General features: G+C 44.4%; 1 protein-coding gene across 1 annotated transcript in view; it reads right to left on the bottom strand.

Moving 5' to 3' along the window:
* The window catches only part of GREB1 (growth regulating estrogen receptor binding 1), a 109,134-nt gene that overhangs the window by 21,598 nt on the left and 65,769 nt on the right, over positions 1-21,767 (bottom strand). Inside the window, exons 24-28 of the mRNA XM_040430970.1 lie at positions 19,323-19,465; positions 18,821-18,982; positions 15,245-15,449; positions 7,797-7,971; positions 289-507 (exon numbers count right to left, since the gene is read on the bottom strand). Of these exons, the coding sequence (XP_040286904.1) occupies positions 289-507; positions 7,797-7,971; positions 15,245-15,449; positions 18,821-18,982; positions 19,323-19,465 (904 nt within the window). The remainder of the gene's footprint in view (positions 1-288; positions 508-7,796; positions 7,972-15,244; positions 15,450-18,820; positions 18,983-19,322; positions 19,466-21,767) is intronic.

The raw sequence follows: 21,767 nt of genomic DNA, 5'->3' as shown, positions 1-21,767 counted from the left end.
AAAACAGCAGGACGCCAGTCTACTAATAGTCACATAAATAAAAGTTCTCGGATTGAGCGCTGTTGTTGCCATGGGTACAGGGTAAGTACGTAAGAATGGCGACCCCAGGCTCTAGAAGATGGAGGGAAATAAGAGTTAACACTCTGTCTCCCACAGAGAGCTAAGCAATATTACTGTGGTGGGGAGAACAAATTTAAGACCTTTTGGACTGTGGTTGAAGATCTGGTCTGGAACCCGCGATTTTTACTTGTATTGACAGGTCTGTGGGGTATTCAGAAGTCTACTTACCTGTTCTGGTTGTACTGTACGTCCCGTGTCAGGTCCACGTTTAGGAGGATGAAGTCATGCAGGTGACAGCGGGAGAAGGGATCCATCATGTCTATGTTTTTAGTCTTGCTTGTCCATTTCCTTATCCCAAGCATGGCGTACTGGGCTATGTTCTGCGTGGCCTCCATGTGCTGTAGTATATGTTTTAAAGACACATTTCTTTCATGCCAGGAGAAGTCCCTGGTGGATCATCAGAAGACATACGTGTCACTCGCTATAGCAGGCCTCCTACCCAGTACTCTCTGCTCTGCACTGAAACAGCTGTCTGCAGATGAGGTGCTGGCTTATTTAATATCCAAGTCATGTCTCAAGGCTTATTTTAAGAGCTGAACATTGACTTATAGGATAGCTGCCTTACATCTGGTGGCATTAGAGGCAGAGCTTGTTAAGAGCTCATTTGCATTTCTTCACTCGCTATAATGTCACCTTATTATTCTCCAGATGTAACTCAGCTCCACTGATGATGGTGTAGAGATGTCACTATACTCTACAATGTAATCCGCTTCTAGGCTCACCCCAACATAAAAAAAGGTTCTCATTTTTTAAAAGTAGTAAAACATAAACTGTATAAATGTAGTATCTCCGTAATCATACTGGCCCAAAGAATAAAGTTAATGTCATTTTTAACGCCCCGTGAACGCCGTAAAAAACTAACAAAAAAAAGTGATGGAATTATGTTTTTTCTCTATTCCTACCCCACAAATACATATTTTTTTTTTAAAGTTTTTCAATACATTATATAAACCATTAAATAGTTCCGTTTAATAGTACAACGCATCTGGAACAAAAAACAAGCTCAATGTCGACGGAAAAGTAAAAAAGTTATGGCTCATTGAATGTAGTAAGGGAAAAATCAAAAAGTCAATACCAAAATCTGCTTGGTCCTCAAAATGGTTTTGCAGGATTATGGCCATTTTAGCGTGTGGGACCTAATGAAAATATCACACTCGCCTGCTCCCAGCTGCGCTGTTCCAGTGTCCCTGGCTTGTTTTCTTCTGGCTGGAGTAGGGACAAGGTCATGTGTGCCACTGCAGCCAATGAATGGCCTCTGTGGTGACGTGTGCTCAAGAGGCATATCAATGCTGGGTCACGTCACCACTAAGGCCAGTCATAAGCTGCAGCAGAGCATGAGACCCAGTGAACACCCTAGCCAGAAAGAGACGTGCCGAGGACCAGAAGAACCCAAACAAAGCCAGGGCACTGGAATGGAGCGGCGGGGAGCAGGCCAGTATGATTTTTATCTTGGTACCACACACACACAGGAGCTAATTATAAATGGCCATAATCCTGGTAAACCCCTTTAAGTAGTTAAAGCTGATCTCTGGGGACAGTGATCAGCAAATATTTGGGAGACCCGTCTAAGGGTACTTTCACACTAGCGCTTTTCTTTTCCGGCATTGAGTTACGTCCTAGGGGCTCAATACCGGAAAAGAACTGATCAGTTTTATCCTAATGCATTCTGAATGGAGAGCAATCCGTTCAGGATGCATCAGGATGTCTTCAGTTCAGTCTTTTTGCCTATTTAGGACAGAGATAATACTGCAGCATGCTGCGGTTTTATCTCCGTCCAAAATTCCGGAACACTGGCCGGAATGCCGGATCCGGCATTTTTTCCCATTGAAATGCATTAATGCCCGAGTGTTCAGGCAAAACGGATCCGGCATTGCGGTCTGCGCATGCTCAGATCAGTTTTTCCAGATGACACCGGAGAGATGGATCAAGCATTTCAATGTATTTGTCATACGGATCAGGATCCTGATCCGTCTGACAAATACCATCAGTTTGCATACGTTTTGACGGATCCAGCAGGCAGTTCCGGTGACGGAACTGCCTGCCAGAATTCTCTGCCGCAAGTGTTAAAGTACCCTAAGAAGAAAGGAATGAGAAGAGCAGACAATGTAGGCAGGTACTGGATGTCCTTAAAGAGACCAGCCCTGTATGGAGAGTTTCTAGAAGTGCTCCACGGTATGAAGACCATGGGAAAAGAATATGCAAAGAGGCATCTCCCAAGAAAGAGAACCATCTCGCTCGTGCCACCTTGTGGAAGTGTCCCCATGTGAGTCAAAATCCAACTTTTTAACAAGCCTTGGGATATGAAAAGGGAAAAGAGCCAAGCCAAATATCCATCCATAGACGGCTGTTCCGGGGTGCTTGCCCCTGATCAGTACAGAGTAGGATTCTGGCTGGCCGTGTGCAATGCCTTGGATGCCTTAACTTTTCTTGGAAGATACCTCTTTGCATATTCCCTTTTTGTAATTATTTTAGATTTATTTTTATATTTTGGGCCTGGAGAAATTGGTGAGGGAAAGGCCTCCAGTTGGGAATTCGGCAGGAAAAGAGCGTTCAAACGCGTCAGGAAAAGAGTTGATGCCTCACATGGAGGAAAGTATGATTTGGAAGAGGTCTGTATGATCACCCTTTGTAGGTGGCGTAGGTTATTGAAGTTATAAAATAAAAGAAATCACGGTGAATGGGTAGCTTTATAAAATTTAAAACATAACATTTATTTATGTATGTAGATAAAATAATGGACCCTACTATGCTTGACAAAAATGAATAGTTGCCACTAGTAACACTTATCTCCTGAAAGAATGGGCGGAGATGAGAAGGGACCAAAAAGGGATAGTAATAAAGTAGGGAGATAGGATGAAGGGTAGCTAGGTACCAAGGCAGAGAGACACAGTGCTGGGTCAAAAACCCTAAATCGCCCTGTCTCTCTATATCCTCCCTCCTATCTACCACTGTATCCCTATTGCAACCCTTCCTAAAGATGGACTGCCCAGCTTTGCCCGATAGCCAGAAATGGTCCTTGAGGTAGTTACCCTAGCACCAGGGGAGGGGGCGAAAAAGCTGGCAAAGATAAATGTGATGAATCAAGAGCAAGCGAATCCACAACTTGTATGAAATCACCTACAGTACCAGACAAGTTCATACACAAAATAGATATGTAATCAAAAATAAGTAACACATACTGATGGTGGTATAGTCCCGACGCGTTTCCTCAGTGTTACCTGATTCGTCAGGGGACAAGATTATATCTAGAGAGCCCTTCAACTGGGCTCAATTATCCAACAAAATAGGGTCACAGGGGGCACACTGAAAAATCACACCCAAATGGCTTTTACAGTCTCCCTAGTGGTGGAGAACTGTGCAGCAAATAAGGTATGAAGATGAATAATTGTGTGGCCTCCAATCGGTCAACCGTTGTAAAGTTAAAGACCAACTCGCCCTCTATTTTGAAAGGCCTGTGGTGATTCCTGGTATTTAAACCTCTATCCGTGTGGATAAAGAGATATAAGGTGCTCAATGTTTAAAACACACCAATATCCAGGTATAAGTATCTAGACCTGGAGGATAAACCAGGAATAACCAGAGGTCAGTAGTCTTAACCAAACCGAGTTATATTGTTTGGTAAGACTTCAATCCAAACCTAGTAAACCGGTGATCATATATTCATAAATGCATCTCATTAGTTGAAAGTATCTGTTCAATATACTCCCAATAGGAAAAGCATTCTGTCAGTTGATAGTATCAGTTTAACACACATTGTAACCGATCTCCCACCAGTGATGTCACTAGCGGACGTTTAGAAGTCAGTACAACATAACTTATCTAATGCTGATAACAGTCTGGTATACAAGCATAAAGTAATGAGCAGCTTATCTGTCCAGTCGTTGGTAATGACTGTTCCCAGATAGGGATGGATGGAAGGTATTCCCTGGCGTCCCGCGTGTAGCAGTGGCAGTGAGGCCAGGTTCGCGGGTCATTTAAAAAGCCGAGAAGCCCCACCTCCACACAACGCCCCCTCATTGTCAAATCGCGTCATGGTCACGTGATCCTGCCGCTGTTCCGCCTATAGTCACGTGATGCTCTCTTTTCCTATGACGTCTGGCGTGGAGGAGGATTCCTATTGCCAGGCAACCAAGACGACGCTCCGCTTTGATAATAAAGCCGAGGTCCGTACATGCCAGGTAGCCTGTCGGAACGCCGCCTACCCTTGTTAGGTTACAGGCGGCTTAAAGTCTCCACTGCACTTGCTTGAGGTGGTTGTTATAGTGAGGTGCAGGGATGAAATCAAAAGGGCAAATAAGTTCAACCTCTGCTCCCACCATGATCTAAGAAGTTTTCCATTGGTCCATCAGGTCTGCGGTTCTCCTAATGGAATATTTGAGTTTATAAGTTGGTTCTTCAAATAACTGTCTTTGGCACTTGATTGCTACAACGCAACCATACTTCAATATGCATCTATTAATCAGATCCCCAAAGGGGGTTTAGTGACCTAGTTCGGAATGTCACTCCAACAGAATTTTTGTTGTTTTCAAATTGTTTTCACAGTCATGCCCCTACTTTCTAGGGGAAGCTAAGGGGGACAACCGGATAGTATCGCTATTAGGGTACAATATAGCAGCCAAACGACAACTGCTCGTTTAAACCTCTAGGGGCTACAGTTTGAAGATGGAATATCCACCAATGACTTGATCCAAACAGACATCTTCAGGAAACCCACCTCCACAAATTCACTCCTACATTGGAGCAGCCACCACCCTTTCCCTTTGAAAAGGGGAATACCAGTGGGACAGTACCTGCGCATCAGGAGGAACTGTTCCACTTGGGAAACATTTAAAACACAGGCGGACGACCTTAGAAGTCGTTTCCGGGAAAGGGGGTATCCAGATGCGGTCCTAAAAAGTGCCTTTAAAAGAGCGTGTGGTAGCAAGAGAGATGAACTTCTCTACCCTAAACCTAAAACACTGGATACTGGTTTAATACGCCTTATAGGTACTTTTGATGATTGTGCTGCAGAGGTTAAACAGATATTGAGGAACTACTGGGAGGTTCTCCTCATGGACCCAGACATCAAGGTGGTTATCCCGGAAACAGCACAGGTCACCTACCGTAGGGGCCTGAGTCTTAGGGATCGCCTTGTACACAGCCACTACAGCGACACACGTGATTCTAAAGAGACATGGCTCCAACGTCCAATCGGTTGTTTTCGCTGTAGTGGTTGTGTGGCATGTGGACACATCCAAAAGGGACAGTCGTTCCAGGCTAATGTCACCGGCAAGTGTCACCAAATCAGACATTTCATTAATTGTCGCACCAGGGGAGTGATTTACAGGGCCAACTGTATATGCGGCCTTGAATACATTGGGAAAACCACCCGTGAGTTGCGACGCCGGATAGGTGAACACTTGGGTGACATTAGAAATGACAAAGACACACCCATTGCTAAACATATTAACATGATGCATGGGGGTGATGCTTCAGAGCTGAGGTTTATGGGCATTGAACTGGTCGCAAGACCCAAAAGGGGAGGGGATTGGGACCGGAAAATATTGCAGAGGGAGACTTGGTGGATATTCCATCTTCAAACTGTAGCCCCTAGAGGTTTAAACGAGCAGTTGTCGTTTGGCTGCTATATTGTACCCTAATAGCGATACTATCCGGTTGTCCCCCTTAGCTTCCCCTAGAAAGTAGTGGCATGACTGTGAAAACAATTTGAAAACAACAAAAATTCTGTTGGAGTGACATTCCGAACTAGGTCACTAAACCCCCTTTGGGGATCTGATTAATAGAGGCATATTGAAGTATGGTTGCGTTGTAGCAATCAAGTGCCAAAGACAGTTATTTGAAGAACCAACTTATAAACTCAAATATTCCATTAGGAGAACCGCAGACCTGACGGACCAATGGAAAACTTCTTAGATCATGGTGGGAGCAGAGGTTGAACTTATTTGCCCTTTTGATTTCATCCCTGCACCTCACTATAACAACCACCTCAAGCAAGTGCAGTGGAGACTTTAAGCCGCCTGTAACCTAACAAGGGTAGGCGGCGTTCCGACAGGCTACCTGGCATGTACGGACCTCGGCTTTATTATCAAAGCGGAGCGTCGTCTTGGTTGCCTGGCAATAGGAATCCGCCTCCACGCCAGACGTCATAGGAAAAGAGAGCATCACGTGACTATAGGCGGAACAGCGGCAGGATCACGTGACCATGACGCGATTTGACAATGAGGGGGCGTTGTATGGAGGTGGGGCTTCTCGGCTTTTTAAATGACCCGCGAACCTGGCCTCACTGCCACTGCTACACGCGGGACGCCAGGGAATACCTTCCATCTATCCCTATCTGGGAACAGTCATTACCAACGACTGGACAGATAAGCTGCTCATTACTTTATGCTTGTATACCAGACTGTTATCAGCATTAGATAAGTTATGTTGTACTGACTTCTAAACGTCCGCTAGTGACATCACTGGTGGGAGATCGGTTACAATGTGTGTTAAACTGATACTATCAACTGACAGAATGCTTTTCCTATTGGGAGTATATTGAACAGATACTTTCAACTAATGAGATGCATTTATGAATATATGATCACCGGTTTACTAGGTTTGGATTGAAGTCTTACCAAACAATATAACTCGGTTTGGTTAAGACTACTGACCTCTGGTTATTCCTGGTTTATCCTCCAGGTCTAGATACTTATACCTGGATATTGGTGTGTTTTAAACATTGAGCACCTTATATCTCTTTATCCACACGGATAGAGGTTTAAATACCAGGAATCACCACAGGCCTTTCAAAATAGAGGGCGAGTTGGTCTTTAACTTTACAACGGTTGACCGATTGGAGGCCACACAATTATTCATCTTCATACCTTATTTGCTGCACAGTTCTCCACCACTAGGGAGACTGTAAAAGCCATTTGGGTGTGATTTTTCAGTGTGCCCCCTGTGACCCTATTTTGTTGGATAATTGAGCCCAGTTGAAGGGCTCTCTAGATATAATCTTGTCCCCTGACGAATCAGGTAACACTGAGGAAACGCGTCGGGACTATACCACCATCAGTATGTGTTACTTATTTTTGATTACATATCTATTTTGTGTATGAACTTGTCTGGTACTGTAGGTGATTTCATACAAGTTGTGGATTCGCTTGCTCTTGATTCATCACATTTATCTTTGCCAGCTTTTTCGCCCCCTCCCCTGGTGCTAGGGTAACTACCTCAAGGACCATTTCTGGCTATCGGGCAAAGCTGGGCAGTCCATCTTTAGGAAGGGTTGCAATAGGGATACAGTGGTAGATAGGAGGGAGGATATAGAGAGACAGGGCGATTTAGGGTTTTTGACCCAGCACTGTGTCTCTCTGCCTTGGTACCTAGCTACCCTTCATCCTATCTCCCTACTTTATTACTATCCCTTTTTGGTCCCTTCTCATCTCCGCCCATTCTTTCAGGAGATAAGTGTTACTAGTGGCAACTATTCATTTTTGTCAAGCATAGTAGGGTCCATATGTTTTAAATTTTATAAAGCTACCCATTCACCGTGATTTCAAATATTGATTAAGGGTTTAGCCCATTACTTAATTATAGTTTGACCGACTAGAATTGGTTGTGTTAAATTATTATAAAATAAAAGGAATAACACATTCTTCATAGCAATGATAATTGGTGAGGATCTGTAGTACCTTGGATGATCTCCAGTGACATTAACATCTACAGAGTTCCACATCACGCAGGAGTCATCAGCTATGGCTATGAAGGGCCACACGTCTTGGTGGGGGACACCCAGCTCGGCTTGTCTGTTCCGCTCCAGCTCCAGGTTATGATATGAGAGCTCTTTAATTAGGAAATGAGCCGCCCCTAGGAATTAGAGTAAACAAGATAATTCACATTTATTAAAGGTTAATATTAATTGCTATGTATTGTACATGTGTAGTGTCCCACTAGGTAAATGTGGGCACTACACAAGGGTCAATTGGGCCACGTTGTTCTCCACCTCCTGTGGAACAGGGCCATTGCGTCTTATATGTCATTTTGATGCATAATGTCACTTTATTCATGTTATTTATGTGCATTTTCCTGTTTATCTGTGTATCGGGCCTGTTAGGGTGTAGTTCCTCCTCCTAGATAGTAGAGGGAGCTAGGGAACCCCTAATATATATATATATATAGTTAGGCCCAGACAGTGAAAGGGCAGTGTAGTCCAGGAGGCTAGTGAGTGCAGTCTAGCCTGCCTGAGGTTCTTGAGCCAGAGTTAGCTCAGAAATTGTTACCAGGGGAAGAGTTACCTCCTGAGAAACCTGCAGTTCCTACAAAGTACAGTACAGAGCAGAGCAGAAGTGTTTCCAGCCAGACAAGAGAGCTGAAGGGCAGAAGAGTCTATTTAATGCAAGGAGACATATACCTGAGGAAGTTTCTTTACCAAGGATAAAGCCACCAATAGGGCATACGGGCCTTGGGATCAAGACAGACAGGAGTTCTGAGGAATAGTGCACAGGATTTCTGAGGAAAAGGTGCAGCCTGATCTGTGAGTGTGTTTAACCCTCTGAGTATCTTGCAAGAACATTGTTGCCTGCCATTATTGTAAAAACCTGCTTGAAACTGCTTCTGTCATATGGAACTGAACCTAAAGAACTGTATATAGTTAACTGTTCCAGTAAAGAAAGTTTTGGTTCACTGCAAACTGTGTTTCTCACTTATTACTGCTATCTATCGGTGTGCCACCGTTACCGGCACTGGCGTCACTAATCTTAAAGGGATCTTGCCACAGGCACATTAAACCTGCAAACACCTAGGGCACCTCACCGACTACCGGCCTGGTCCCTATACATTGAGAGCGCCCCAGAGGACTTCTGTGCCAGCCTCTCCATCACTGCTGTACGCCTGCCTAGGGTCATCCTATAAACTGTGAGTAACCAAGAGCAACCCTCGTTTGCCTAGTAACCGTGACCTCACTATCGCAATACCCTGCAGGGCTGCGTACTGCACATGGGACTATACAGTCCCAGCAGTTCTTCTAATTGCTGAAAGAAAAGGACACGGTAATGGAGGGGGTTAAGGACACGGTAATGGAGGGGGTTAAGGACACGGTAATGGAGGGGGTTAAGGACACGGTAATGGAGGGGGTTAAGGACACGGTAATGGAGGGGGTTAAGGACACGGTAATGGAGGGGGTTAAGGACACGGTAATGGAGGGGGTTAAGGACACGGTAATGGAGGGGGGACACGGTAATGGAGGGGGGGAAGGACACGGTAATGGAGGGGGGGGAAGGACACGGTAATGGAGGGGGGGGAAGGACACGGTAATGGAGGGGGGGAAGGACACGGTAATGGAGGGGGGGGGAGGACACGGTAATGGAGGGGGTTAAGGGCACGGTAATGGAGGGGGTTAGGGGCACGATAATGGAGGGGGTTAAGGGCACGGTAATGGAGGGGGTTAAGGACACGGTAATGGAGGGGGTTAAGGACACGGTAATGGAGGGGGTTAAGGACACGGTAATGGAGGGGGTTAAGGACACGGTAATGGAGGGGGTTAAGGACACGGTAATGGGGGGAGTTAAGGACACGGTAATGGGGGGGTTAAGGACACGGTAATGGACTGGGTTTTAGGAAACATGTGGAGATTGTAATACCATATACTGTACATATTAGATTTCATGGTTAGTTTGATCAGAGCTGGCGGGTCATGGGCACCAAGTGCTGGGTGTCAGAGGGCGTGCCAACAAGCCACTTTATCTCAGCCAATTTATTTAGATAAAAGGCTACGGCTGCAATCCAAAACTTTATCTGGGTAATAGAAGGCCTATCTAGGGTATTAGTAAGACACCTGCCGCCAGTCATAAGCTAATGATATGAGACATAAAATCATGACTGTCTCCTCTCCTAACATGTCTGTTTTAGTAACTACCAGCATTCCCCATGTAATAACTATTCTGGAGCATCTTCTCTTGGAACTCTGCCTAGTGCCATTCCTCTGCGATTCACCCTGGAAATGTAAAAACAAGTTGACAAAGGGGCGTTAGCATTTCCTTTGTCAATGAGGTGCGTCCTTGGACAGTCTGACACCAACTGACAGTATAAACGCATAACCCTCATATCCCAACCTACATTCTAAAAAAGGCGGGAAACTTAAAGAGACAGAGCTGTGTGTTGTCTTTGTCAACCTTTTTTTATTATTTTATTATTTTGTTTTATTGTGTTGCTCCTGAAGAAGGAGGATCTATTTGTAACCCTGAAACGCGTTGAGCTATTTATGAAAGGTTATTGATGAGGATGCCGATTCCTGTGGCTGACATGGATTTCTAGCACTCTACAAGCGAGAGGCGAGACCTGTTGGTGTATTGAGTTTATCCTTCAGGCCCCCTCCCTGGTAAAGTGAGTTGACAACAAATTGTACAATTTTCAATGTTACTGAAATTTTACCATTAACACCTTCTTTTGATGAAAGAATTGTTTAGTGCTAACCGCATGTACGTATATCTATTTGATTGACTGGTGGCGCTCGTTATCACCCTTCCTCCTCTCACCTTGATGTTCTATACCTCATTTCCTTCTTTTTAGGCTACATGCATACGACTGTATGTGTTTTGCGGTCTGCAAATTGCAAATCCGCAAAAAAAAAGGATGACCTCCATATGCCAACCGTTTATCTTTTGCGGATCCAGTGTAACAATACCTAAAACGGACAAGAATAGGACATGTTTTATTTTTTTGGGGTCTACGGAACGGATATACTGATGCGGACAGCACACGGTGTGCTGTCCGCATTTTTTGCGGACCCATTGAAATGAATGGGTCCGCATCCTTTCCGCAAAAAAAAACGGAATGGAAACGGAAACAAACAACGTTCGTGTGCATGTAGCCTTACCCATAGAGAAAAAAAATCTCTCTCTAGGGGTTCATTTCTTTATGAATCGGAAAACACAAACTGACCCCGTATCGACAAGGGGAATAATAGCCCAGGAGGAATAATAGAGGTACGGCCGAATACAGAGTTCTAAGAATAATAATTATCCTTATTTATATAGCGTCAAAATATTGTGCAGCGCTTTACAAACAAAATCATACATTACAACAATTAAAACAAGAGGAATGAGGGCTCCGCTCGCAAGAGCTTGCAATCTATGAGGAGATGCTCCAGAATTATTACCAAAACAGAAATGTCAAGAAAGGCAATGGGTCCTCTTTAAAATCACTGCACTCAGCCTGCTGATTCCTGGAGAAAAAAGATTGCATTTACCTGCACAGGAAATGGGGACAGAATAGAGATTAAGGGGTCTTTTATCATTCTGAAATGAGCGTATTTCAGGCGCAGATAGCAGCGCAACGGTTAGTTGTGCCGCTATCTACAACTTCGCCCGGCTCATGCCAGGTCTAAAATTGTCTGCGGGGTGTGGGCAGGGATGGGGACTGTTTTAGGTTACATGCACACGACCATTCCGTTTTTTTAAGTCCGCAAACCGCGGACCAGCAAAAAACCGAAGCCACCCGTGGGGCGGCCCATTGTAGAAATGCCTATTCTTTTCCACAAAACGGAGAAGAATAGGACATGCTATATTTTTTTTGCGGGGCCACGTAACGGAGCAACAGATGCGGACAGCACACGGAGTGCTCTCCGCATCTTTTGCGGCCCCATTGAAGTGAATGGGTCCGCACACGAGCCGCATAAACTGCGGCTCGGATGCGGACCCGAAAAACGGTCGTGTGCATGAGGCCTTAGGCGTAGAAAAAGGTCTAAATGTAAGACCGCTCAGAAGCTAGAACTGGTGCTGGATGCTCCGAAGTTATGGAGAGGACGGCGCCTCTTCATAACTTTGGCAGATCCAAAGCCAGTTTAGGGCTTTATTAAGACCGGCGTTTTTTAATAAATGTGCCCCTAAATACAGGGAGTCTGTCACCTACATAACATGTTTTAAACTGATGATATAGCTCTGTGGGAGGCAGATCCATAACACAAAATATGCAAATTACCTATCGCAAGTGCCCGGGGGCGGAGAGTGTGCTGCAAGTGCCCGGGGGCGGAGAGTGTGCTGCAAGTGCCCAGGGGCGGAGAGTGTGCTGCAAGTGCCCAGGGGCGGAGAGTGTGCTGCAAGTGCCCGGGGGCGGAGAGTGTGCTGCAAGTGCCCAGGGGCGGAGAGTGTGCTGCAAGTGCCCAGGGGCGGAGAGTGTGCTGCAAGTGCCCAGTGCTCCCCGCCTTACTTGCTCCTGACTCCTCCCCTCTGTATCGTCCGACCAGCCCTGTATCCTTGCTGGGTCATTTTCGTCTCCATTCATAATCCAGAGCCTGTGCGCTTTACCGCCGGTGTACGTAACTGACGCATGCGCACGGCATATCAGTATGCCTCTGCCCACAGTGGGCAATGTACTGAGCATGCCCGGACCCGGCGGTGAAGCGAACAGGCACTAGATTATGAATGGTATGAATGAAGATGAGAATGACCCAGCAAGGATACAGGGCTGGCCAGACGATACAGAGGGGAGGAGTCAGGAGCAAGTAAGGCGGGGAGCGCTGGGCACTTGCAGCATACTCTCCGCCCCTGGGCACTTGCAGCACACTCTCCGCCCCTGGGCACTTGCAGCATACTCTCCGCCCCTGGGCACTTGCAGCACACTCTCCGCCCCTGGGCACTTGCAGCACACTCTCCGCCCCTGGGCACTTGCAGCATACTCTCCTCCCCCGGGCACTTGCAGCACACTCTCCGCCCCTGGGCACTTGCAGCACACTCTCCGCCCCTGGGCACTTGCGATAGGTAATTTGCATATTTTTAAAACTTTATTTTAGGTACTTTGGAGGCTCTGAAAAACTAAACATGGGTACCATCAGTGTTATGGATCTGCCTCCCACAGAGCTATATCATCAGTTTGAAACATGTTATGTAGGTGACAGACTCCCTTTAACCCTGATAAGGGGAATATTATATGAATTCTTCTTTTGATACTTTGTGACCCTGGACGTGTAAACACCATGATTATATTTATAAATGAGCAATAACAAGCGGAGTCTTAAAGGCGGCCATTACTTCTGTGAAATGTTGGAGGTGCGAGGGTTGCGGAGGAGCGCGTGAGTAATGACGGGCTGACATTACACCTCTAAAATGAACGCTGTGTGGAGGAGAACAGGTCACCTTCATCATTGTGTCCCCGATGCGGCCTTCCTGCAATTAACTAATGCAATGTCCTCCTCTGCCCTAATGTACAAGTCTTTCCTTGTTGTTCTGTGCCCAGAAAACTTTCTAAGGGTAAATTAATGACGAAAATAAGACATAATGATATCAGATCTGATCGTGATAGCTGCTGGTAATCTGGCAGTGGATGGAGTTGGATGATCATGGATCACTTTACAGTCCATAAAGGGAACATGGCCCACATTTAGCGACATGGCCCTTGAAGGCCCTTGTCTTACGAACGATATTTTACAGTTTTCAAACCAGTCCCTGGATCTGAATACTTTTGTAATTGCATGTAATTTTTTTTTTCTCTAGTGACTGAGTAATTCACTGAAATCTTTCTGTATAGCGCCACCTGCTGTTTGCTCTTTTTCTGATTTCTCTGTCCTGCTCAGTTCCATCCTTCAACTGCCACCAGCTGCAGGAGACAGGACACGCCCCCTGAGTAAGGACACACCCCCTGAGTAAGCCCCCCCTCTGGGTAAGGACACGCCCCCTGGGCTGCCAGCTTGAAATAAATCTTGTAGAACAATTGGAGCAATGAATGGGGGGAGCTCTGGGTCCAGGGCCGGTTCTATGTATGATTTTAATTTTTTTACATTAATCATGGGACAACCCCTTTACGGCAATGCCCACCCATGACCTCAGGGGGCAGGATTTTGGCAGATATGACAGCACTATGCCCTGCACTGTCCTAGCAAAAGACACAGACAGAGAGCTCCTGCCTGCAGTACAGTGTACCGCCCAATGTGCTACTCAGGAATAGCAGTCCTTACTTTGAAATGGACACTATGGGCAGTGCCAGGTCAACATTACCTGCTGTTGGGGTACACAATGTTCAGAGTTAGGGGTACCTCAATGGCTTCTGTGACGTGATATCACACTGCAGAAAGTTGGAAACTGCTCAGTCTGTATCGGAAGTGACCCGGTGGTTCACTGCTAAAATGGTTGATGTGATTTTACCGTGCTTTCTGTGATCCTAAGAGCTATATATGGGGGTAAGGGTTAACTTGCCAGCCCTAGATTCAGTTTCTCTGATCTGGGAGCAGTAGAAAGCCTGCGAGAGGTATTCTGTGTGTGTAGTGAGAGTTGCAAGGAGAAGATCAGCCAGAAAGTGACTTTACGACAAGCCAGCCTCTGAGGAAGAAAAGCACCGAACTTTACCGAAGGGACAGTGCATGGACAAAACGTCAATGAAGGTAGCGCATGTATGTAGGCTGCGGACTTTATTGCATTTTGCTGGAGAGAAGCTTCAAGTACCCTGCCATACTTCGGAGACAGACGGACCATCTGTGAATACTACAACCTGCAGCTGGGCATTGTAGTGCCATACTGAGAGTGAGAACTTATTGTGAGGGAGAGAGAAGTTACACCCCCTTGGCAGAATTGTCAAGTTTGCTTGCATTAACTGGAAAGAGACTCAGGGAGGTTAATCATTGTACGGCCTATATCCCTATATACAGCCTTGGGAAAACAATGCATGCCCAACCTGCTTCTCCATTAGTATGGAGGAACAGCACCCTCATTATCATGATTGATAGGGGTCCAAGTAGTCGGACCGCTACCTATCAGTTAGTTATCCCCTGTGGATAGTGGATAGCTTTCAACCGGAATACCCCTTTCATTTCTGGGAAGATTCTCGCTTTGGTAAATTCTCACCCACTTTGTTGTTACAGTCATACCCTGCAGATTTTCCGCCCACAAAATTCAGACAGAAAACCTGCAGTCTATCTGACCCATGTGAACATACCCTAAGGTCGGAAGTATTCTTTACATCTTTTAACACTTTAATGCTTTGTTTTATGGCCAGGACCATGTGTTGCCAATATATATGTAGCAGAGCCGATTTTGTCATGACTTGATTTTGCGAACTCTGCTAAAAGAACGTCTTCATTTTTTTTACTTAGTCATAGTCATATAATGCACTTAAAGTATAATATGTGCGGTATGTGATTAATCATACTTACCCACTCCGGCACTATTGAATATACTGGGCAGGACCAACATTATGTGGTTTGGCCAGTACTTTTTATAGATTGCCATCTCATACTCTTTGACGACTAGAATATGCAGATGGCTGCTGCCGTCCATGGCATGGTACAGGTTGAAGAGACCGTGTTCATGGCGTCCTGTCGTTGGGGTGAAGATTGGACTTTTTACACTGTCAGCGCTCTAAAAATGAAATGAAAGAAGAAAACGCTTAAGACATTATGACTTACTACCCCGGCCAAATATCAATATCGTTTTCAAATAACAAGAGGCATCTTGATAAATCACATATGTTCCCAAAGTAATTATAATAATATACAGGGTGGGCCATTTATATGGATACACCCTAATAAAATGGGAATGGTTGGTGATATTAACTTCCTGTTTGTGGCACATTAGTATATGTGAGGGGGAAACTTTTCAAGATGGGTGGTGACCATGGCGGCCATTTTGAAGTCAGCCATTTTGAATCCAACTTTTGTTTTTTCAATAGGAAGAGGGTCATGTGACACATCAAACTTATTGGGAATTTCACAAGAAAAACAATGGTGTGCTTGGTTTTAACTTAACTTTATTCTTTCATGAGTTTCTCTTTGTTTACAGCCATTGACATGTCGCCGAGGTTAACACGTGAGGAGCGGATAGAAATTGTGTTGATGTCTGGTGAATGCAGTAACCGGGTCATTGCAGCAGATTTCAATGCAAGACACCCTACGAGACCACCCATCTCCCATGCTACAGTTAGCAAACTGCTTGCTAAGTTTCGTGAAACTGGTTCAGTGTTGGATTTGCCAAAATCTGGACGCATGAAATCTGTCTCTAATGAAGAAACATCAGTGGCTGTCCTAGCTTCATTCAGCAAGAGCCCACAGCGTAGCACTCGCCGCATGTCACTGGAGAGTGGCATTAGTCGAACATCCCTTCGGCGGATATTAGCTACTCACAAATGGCACCCTTACAAACTCCAGCTACTGCAGCATCTCAACGAGGATGACCCAGATCGGCGCACTGAATTTGCAGAATGGGCAAAACAAAAATTGGAACAGGACCCCCCTCAGTTTACGCAGAAGATTTTGTTCAGTGATGAGGCAAACTTTTATGTGAATGGTGAAGTTAACAAACAAAACCACCGCTATTGGTCTGACTCTAACCCACATTGGATAGATCCCTCCAAGACTGTTGGAACAAAAACATTGATGGTATGGTGTGGTATATGGGGTACAAAGATAGTGGGGCCACTTACCTCAACATGGGCAAGATTAATGTGGGATTTGTTGGGACCTCTTTTGTTTTTGTTTTCTGTTATGTACTTTATGTATGTTTTCTTTCTGAAAAATGTACTTTGATATGTTTCACACTGTGATATTATGCCGTGATGGGCATGCATTTACTGTATTATGCAAAGTACTCAATAAAAATTATTGAAGACTACAAAGATAGTGGGGCCATTCTTCATCAATGGAAACCTCAAGGCCACTGGATATGCGAAATTGCTACATGATGATGTGTTTCCCTCTTTATGCACTGAAGCTGGCACGTTCCCTGAGTTTTTCCAGCAAGATGGTGCACCACCACATTATGGGTGTCAGGTCCGAGCATTCCTAGATGAACAGTTTCCTGGAAAGTGGATTGGTCGTCGTGGGCCAGTTGAATGGCCCCCAAGGTCTCCCGATCTGACCCCCTTAGACTTTTATCTTTGGGGTCATCTGAAGGCAATTGTCTATGCTGTGAAGATACAAGATGTGCAGCACCTGAAACTACGAATACTGGAAGCCTGTGCTAGCATTTCTCCTGCGGTGTTGCTATCAGTGTGTGAAGAGTGGGAGAAGAGGGTTGCATTGACAATCCAACACAATGGGCAGCACATTGAACACATTTTATAAGTGGTCAGAAACTTGTAAATAACTCATGAAAGAATAAAGTTACGTTAAAACCAAGCACACCATTGTTTTTCTTGCGAAATTCCCAATAAGTTTGATGTGTCACATGACCCTCTTCCTATTGAAAAAACAAAAGTTGGATTCAAAATGGCCGACTTCAAAATGGCAGCCATGGTCACCACCCAGTGTTTCCCCCCTCACATATACTAATGTGCCACAAACAGGAAGTTAATATCACCAACCATTCCCATTTTATTAAGGTGTATCCATATAAATGGCCCACCCTGTATTTTAAAAAGACAGGTAATGGGGCTCAAACAGTGTCGGACTGGGTTGCCTAGGGCACACAAGTAAAATTTATTTCGGGGGCCCTCCATTGGGATACAGTCAAATATTTCCTGCTCACACAGCTGCAGACAGCAGCAAGGCACTACAAGATGACTGATTATGGGGGTCCTTGCAGCAACAATGAGAAGGTGGGTCAGTGGTTGACTTGCCCTTGTACCTATAAGACTTCTAGGCATGGGCTCAAATATTAATAGTGTATTTTATATGTTAAATTTGTGTTGAAGAGAAGCCAAAAATGTTGCCGTTTGTTGCAAATGTTTTATATGTTGCATAATACATTGGAGGAAAGTTTTATAGGCTGGGCTAGACTCGCCAAACTTATTAAGACGTGGCAGCTTATAATAATTTTGGCGCACCTCAGGTGATCTGTGTGCCAGAATCTGAAGTAGAGTTTCTAGTTAGGCCTCATGCACACGACCATTTCTTTTTTTGCGGTCCGCAAAAAATGGAAGTCGCCCATGTGCCTTCCGCAATTTGTGGAACGGAACGGGCGGCCGTCAATAGCGCGGACAAGAACAGGACATGTTATATTTTTGTAGCGGGGCCGTGGAACGAATCTTTTGCGGCCCCATTGAAGTGAATGGGTCCGCATCCGAGCCGCCAAAACGGCGGCTCGGATGCGGACTCAAACAACGGCCGTGTGTATGAGGCCTTAGAGTAGATTTGAGGTGTAATTTTATACCAGTTTTCTCCCATTCTGTTCAGGGGTGTACACAGATCTCATAGGGCCCAATAGCAGAACGTACCAGTTTCCCAGTACATGTGCAGCAATCACTCCCAAATTTATGTTTTTTTTATTTTTTATTATTAAGTAAAATACATTTAATATTAAAAAATTGTAATTGAAAAGTTGCCCTCCATCTCACCCACTTTATCCTATTTCTATGTCGGAAAGAGTGGAATCACTTCTTCATAAATATGTCTCTCATTCTGAGCACCATATTTCTTAATATACTTACACCAGACAACTGACATAAATACATTGATAACCCTTTTTCCCTTCTATTACAAAGCTGGCTGCCTGTAGCCACCACTAGGGGGAGCTCAGTGCACAGGATTTTGTACAGTTACCATTTACCGGAATGGAAACTGAAATAATCTCTTTGCATTGCGCTCCTCCTAGTGGCAACTGCATGAAAATGCAGCGGTTTCTTGTTCGGAAAAGAGAGAGTTCTGCGTCAGGCCCCCTTTCCCCTGGATCCCAAAGCAGTTACATAGTCTAGATAGACAGAGAGGTAAATATGAGATAGATAGTTGTGCATAAGATAGATATTATATAGACTGTGCTTCGCACATTGATTAATTAACTCCTTGCTCCTCCTTTACCTTGCCTGAGATAAGCGGCAACCTCATGCTTTCCAGCTGGCCCCCAGGCTGGCTGAAGACAAAATGATGCTCCTTAGATTTAGGTATGATGAAGTGAAGCTGGATTTCCTCCCCCAACATGGAATAGGAGAATGCAAAAGCATGTAATGTAGACTCGTACATCTGAGAGAGAAATCATAAAAAAGTTTCTTACAAGAACTGTTTCTGTTTTCTACAATGCACCCCTTACTGATAATCATATAAAGGCTCTGCTCACAATACACGGTAATGCTCTACCCCTAGTCCAACCTTCTCACATGGTAAATAGTAGAGTGCCCCCAGAACACCTCCTCTGGTATGTATCTTATAATGGTGTATATTATAAACTTATTATAGGTTACACAGGAGTCCTGTGACCATATAATAAGTATTATGAATGGTCCCCATTCCCTCATAGTGGGACATGACCAGTTGCTGCACAACTTCTTCAGACATGTCAATCACACTGCTATAGGTGGCTTACCTGAAACCTGGGGTTGTATCCCATGTACTGATGGCACTGCTCGCAGTGGTGGTAGGTATTGTATGAAGCATATTTAGATAGTCTCATCCGTGTTGTTGGGCGTCGTACATAAATGTCTTCATGTCTCCTATTAGTGTGTTTATCTGTGAATAAGAAATGGGGTGTATTGATCATCACTGTATACTATACGTGGTGGTGGGGTGGTGCATGTGGCCCTAAAGTATTTTACGTGTGCACAATAACCTATACTCTAGGCCATAGCAGTACTATACTAGAGAATGCAATAGTATCCAGAAGCCCATAGGTAAGAGCCGAGTCAGGAACTGCTTTGGAGGACCACCAGGCTACTTGCATCATTAAAAATCAAAAGTTACCCTGCAATGCCTTGGCTTACCTGCGGAGGCACTGTAAGGAAATTGAACACTTATTACTCCATAACAAGGTACTAATACATTGTAGCACAATGTTCCTACATAGTAGGTGTGGAATTAATCTTCTTTTGGCCTCGTCTTATAAAAAAATTAGATATCTGTTGGAATCAACAAGGTGAGCTCAACATCTAATGTCTACAGGATTTTCTGTCCTTCAGCTTTTTGGGGTAAAAACAGACTAAAGAGCTTTAATGTTTCATGCATGATGTTATTTTTTCCCCAAGACAACTGTTGTAGATGAATTTGGCAGCTTTTCGTTTCCGAAAAATAACAAACAAGCTGACCCGAACATGTATTTTATTGCTGGACCCAACCTCTTTAATGGTTGGCTGATTGATCGTTCAGTTGGCAATTACTGAATGTCAGTAGGTGACCAAACAACTCAGATACCTGATGGACAGACAAGCTATTCCTTTCAACCCCCATCCCCCACCTCCATACAGATGCATGCTAGGCTGGCCAAGCATGTGTGTGCTCTCAATAGGAAGATGGGAATAAGCTTGTCTCTTATCTCCCTTGAGGATAAGGCCCTTCATTCACCCAACATCTGTCACTGTCAGAGAGCAGGGATACCACCAGACACATTCAATCGCAGGTCCGGCCGACATTTATGAAATGGGTATGGTTTCGGACTTACAAAACTGTGCACACAACAATATTCGCATCTGCATCAGTTATTTCCATTTTTCTCTTCCGTTCTAGAAAAACGGCATTGCCGGATCTGACATTACACAAATGGCACCCCATGACCCCATTACCAGTAAAAAACAGCATCGCTTAAGGAAATCTGTGTTGGAGATCCCTAACGGAGCGTCCAACACAGATGTGAATCTAGACTTTTGATGATTTTACATTCGTAATGTTGGATAGGTAACGTTGGATAGGTAATGTTGGATAGGTAATGTTGGATAGGTAACGTTGGATAGATACTGTTGGAAAGATACTGTTGGATAGATACTGTTGGATAGATACTGTTGGATAGGTAATGTTGGATAGGTAATGTTGGATAGGTAATGTTGGATAGGTAACGTTGGATAGTTAACGTTGGATATGTATTGTTGGATATGTATTGTTGGATAGGTATTGTTGGATAGGTATTGTTGGATAGGTAATGTTGGATAAGTAATGTTTGATAGTTAATGCTGGATAAGTATTGTTGTATAGGTAGTGTTGGATAGAAATTATTGGATAGGCAATGTTGGATATGTATTGATGGATAGGTATTATTGGATAGGTACTGTTGGATAGGTATTGTTGGATAAGTATTGTTGGATAGTTATTGTTGGATAAGTATTGTTGGATAGTTAATGTTGTATAGGTAATGTTGGATAGGTGTTATTGGATAGGTAATGTTGGATAGGTAATGTTGTTTATCATGATGGTGGACACTCTGCTAAGACAGGAAATCTGCATATAACAGTGAGCAAATCCTGTGCCCTCTTTATAACAATACGCCAACAAACTTATAAAAAAAATAATGTAAATGCCACTTTGCAATAGGAGACAGAACATAGATCAATAAACATGGTGTTTATGGTGATTAGGAAGGGATTTGTGGTGGTGGGTTATAACTCCATAACTCATGAGCCTCCACTTTCCTGGATGGACACTCCCTTGATTTCAACATTATAAGTAACAGCAAAATAGCTCTCCTCTCTAATGCCACCTATAAGTCAATGTACCACCAATTAAACCACAATAACTGACTATGCTCCCTACTTAAAAATCCAGCAAATGCAAGCTTTATTATAGCACCACAATAATCAGAAGCATGCCAAGACTGCTTAGGAGAGTTGGGTCATGCCACAGGCCTGGGCAATTGCCACTGACTTTACTCAACTGTAGTGTACACCAGCTTCTCCAGCGATCTAAACCAGGCATAGTGGGTATCAGTGCTACCGCAGCAGTGATGGGAGGTGCGAGTGCCTACACAACACAGTTACAACATTGATCCCTGGGCTAAAGCTGGACATAAGCTAGTTTCCTGAATATTGTGGTGCTATAATTAAGTTTG

The sequence above is a fragment of the Bufo bufo genome, chromosome 4 (genome assembly GCF_905171765.1).
Source record: "Bufo bufo chromosome 4, aBufBuf1.1, whole genome shotgun sequence".
Classification (NCBI taxonomy): Eukaryota; Metazoa; Chordata; class Amphibia; order Anura; family Bufonidae; genus Bufo; species Bufo bufo.
This window is presented reverse-complemented; position numbering and strand designations above follow the sequence as displayed.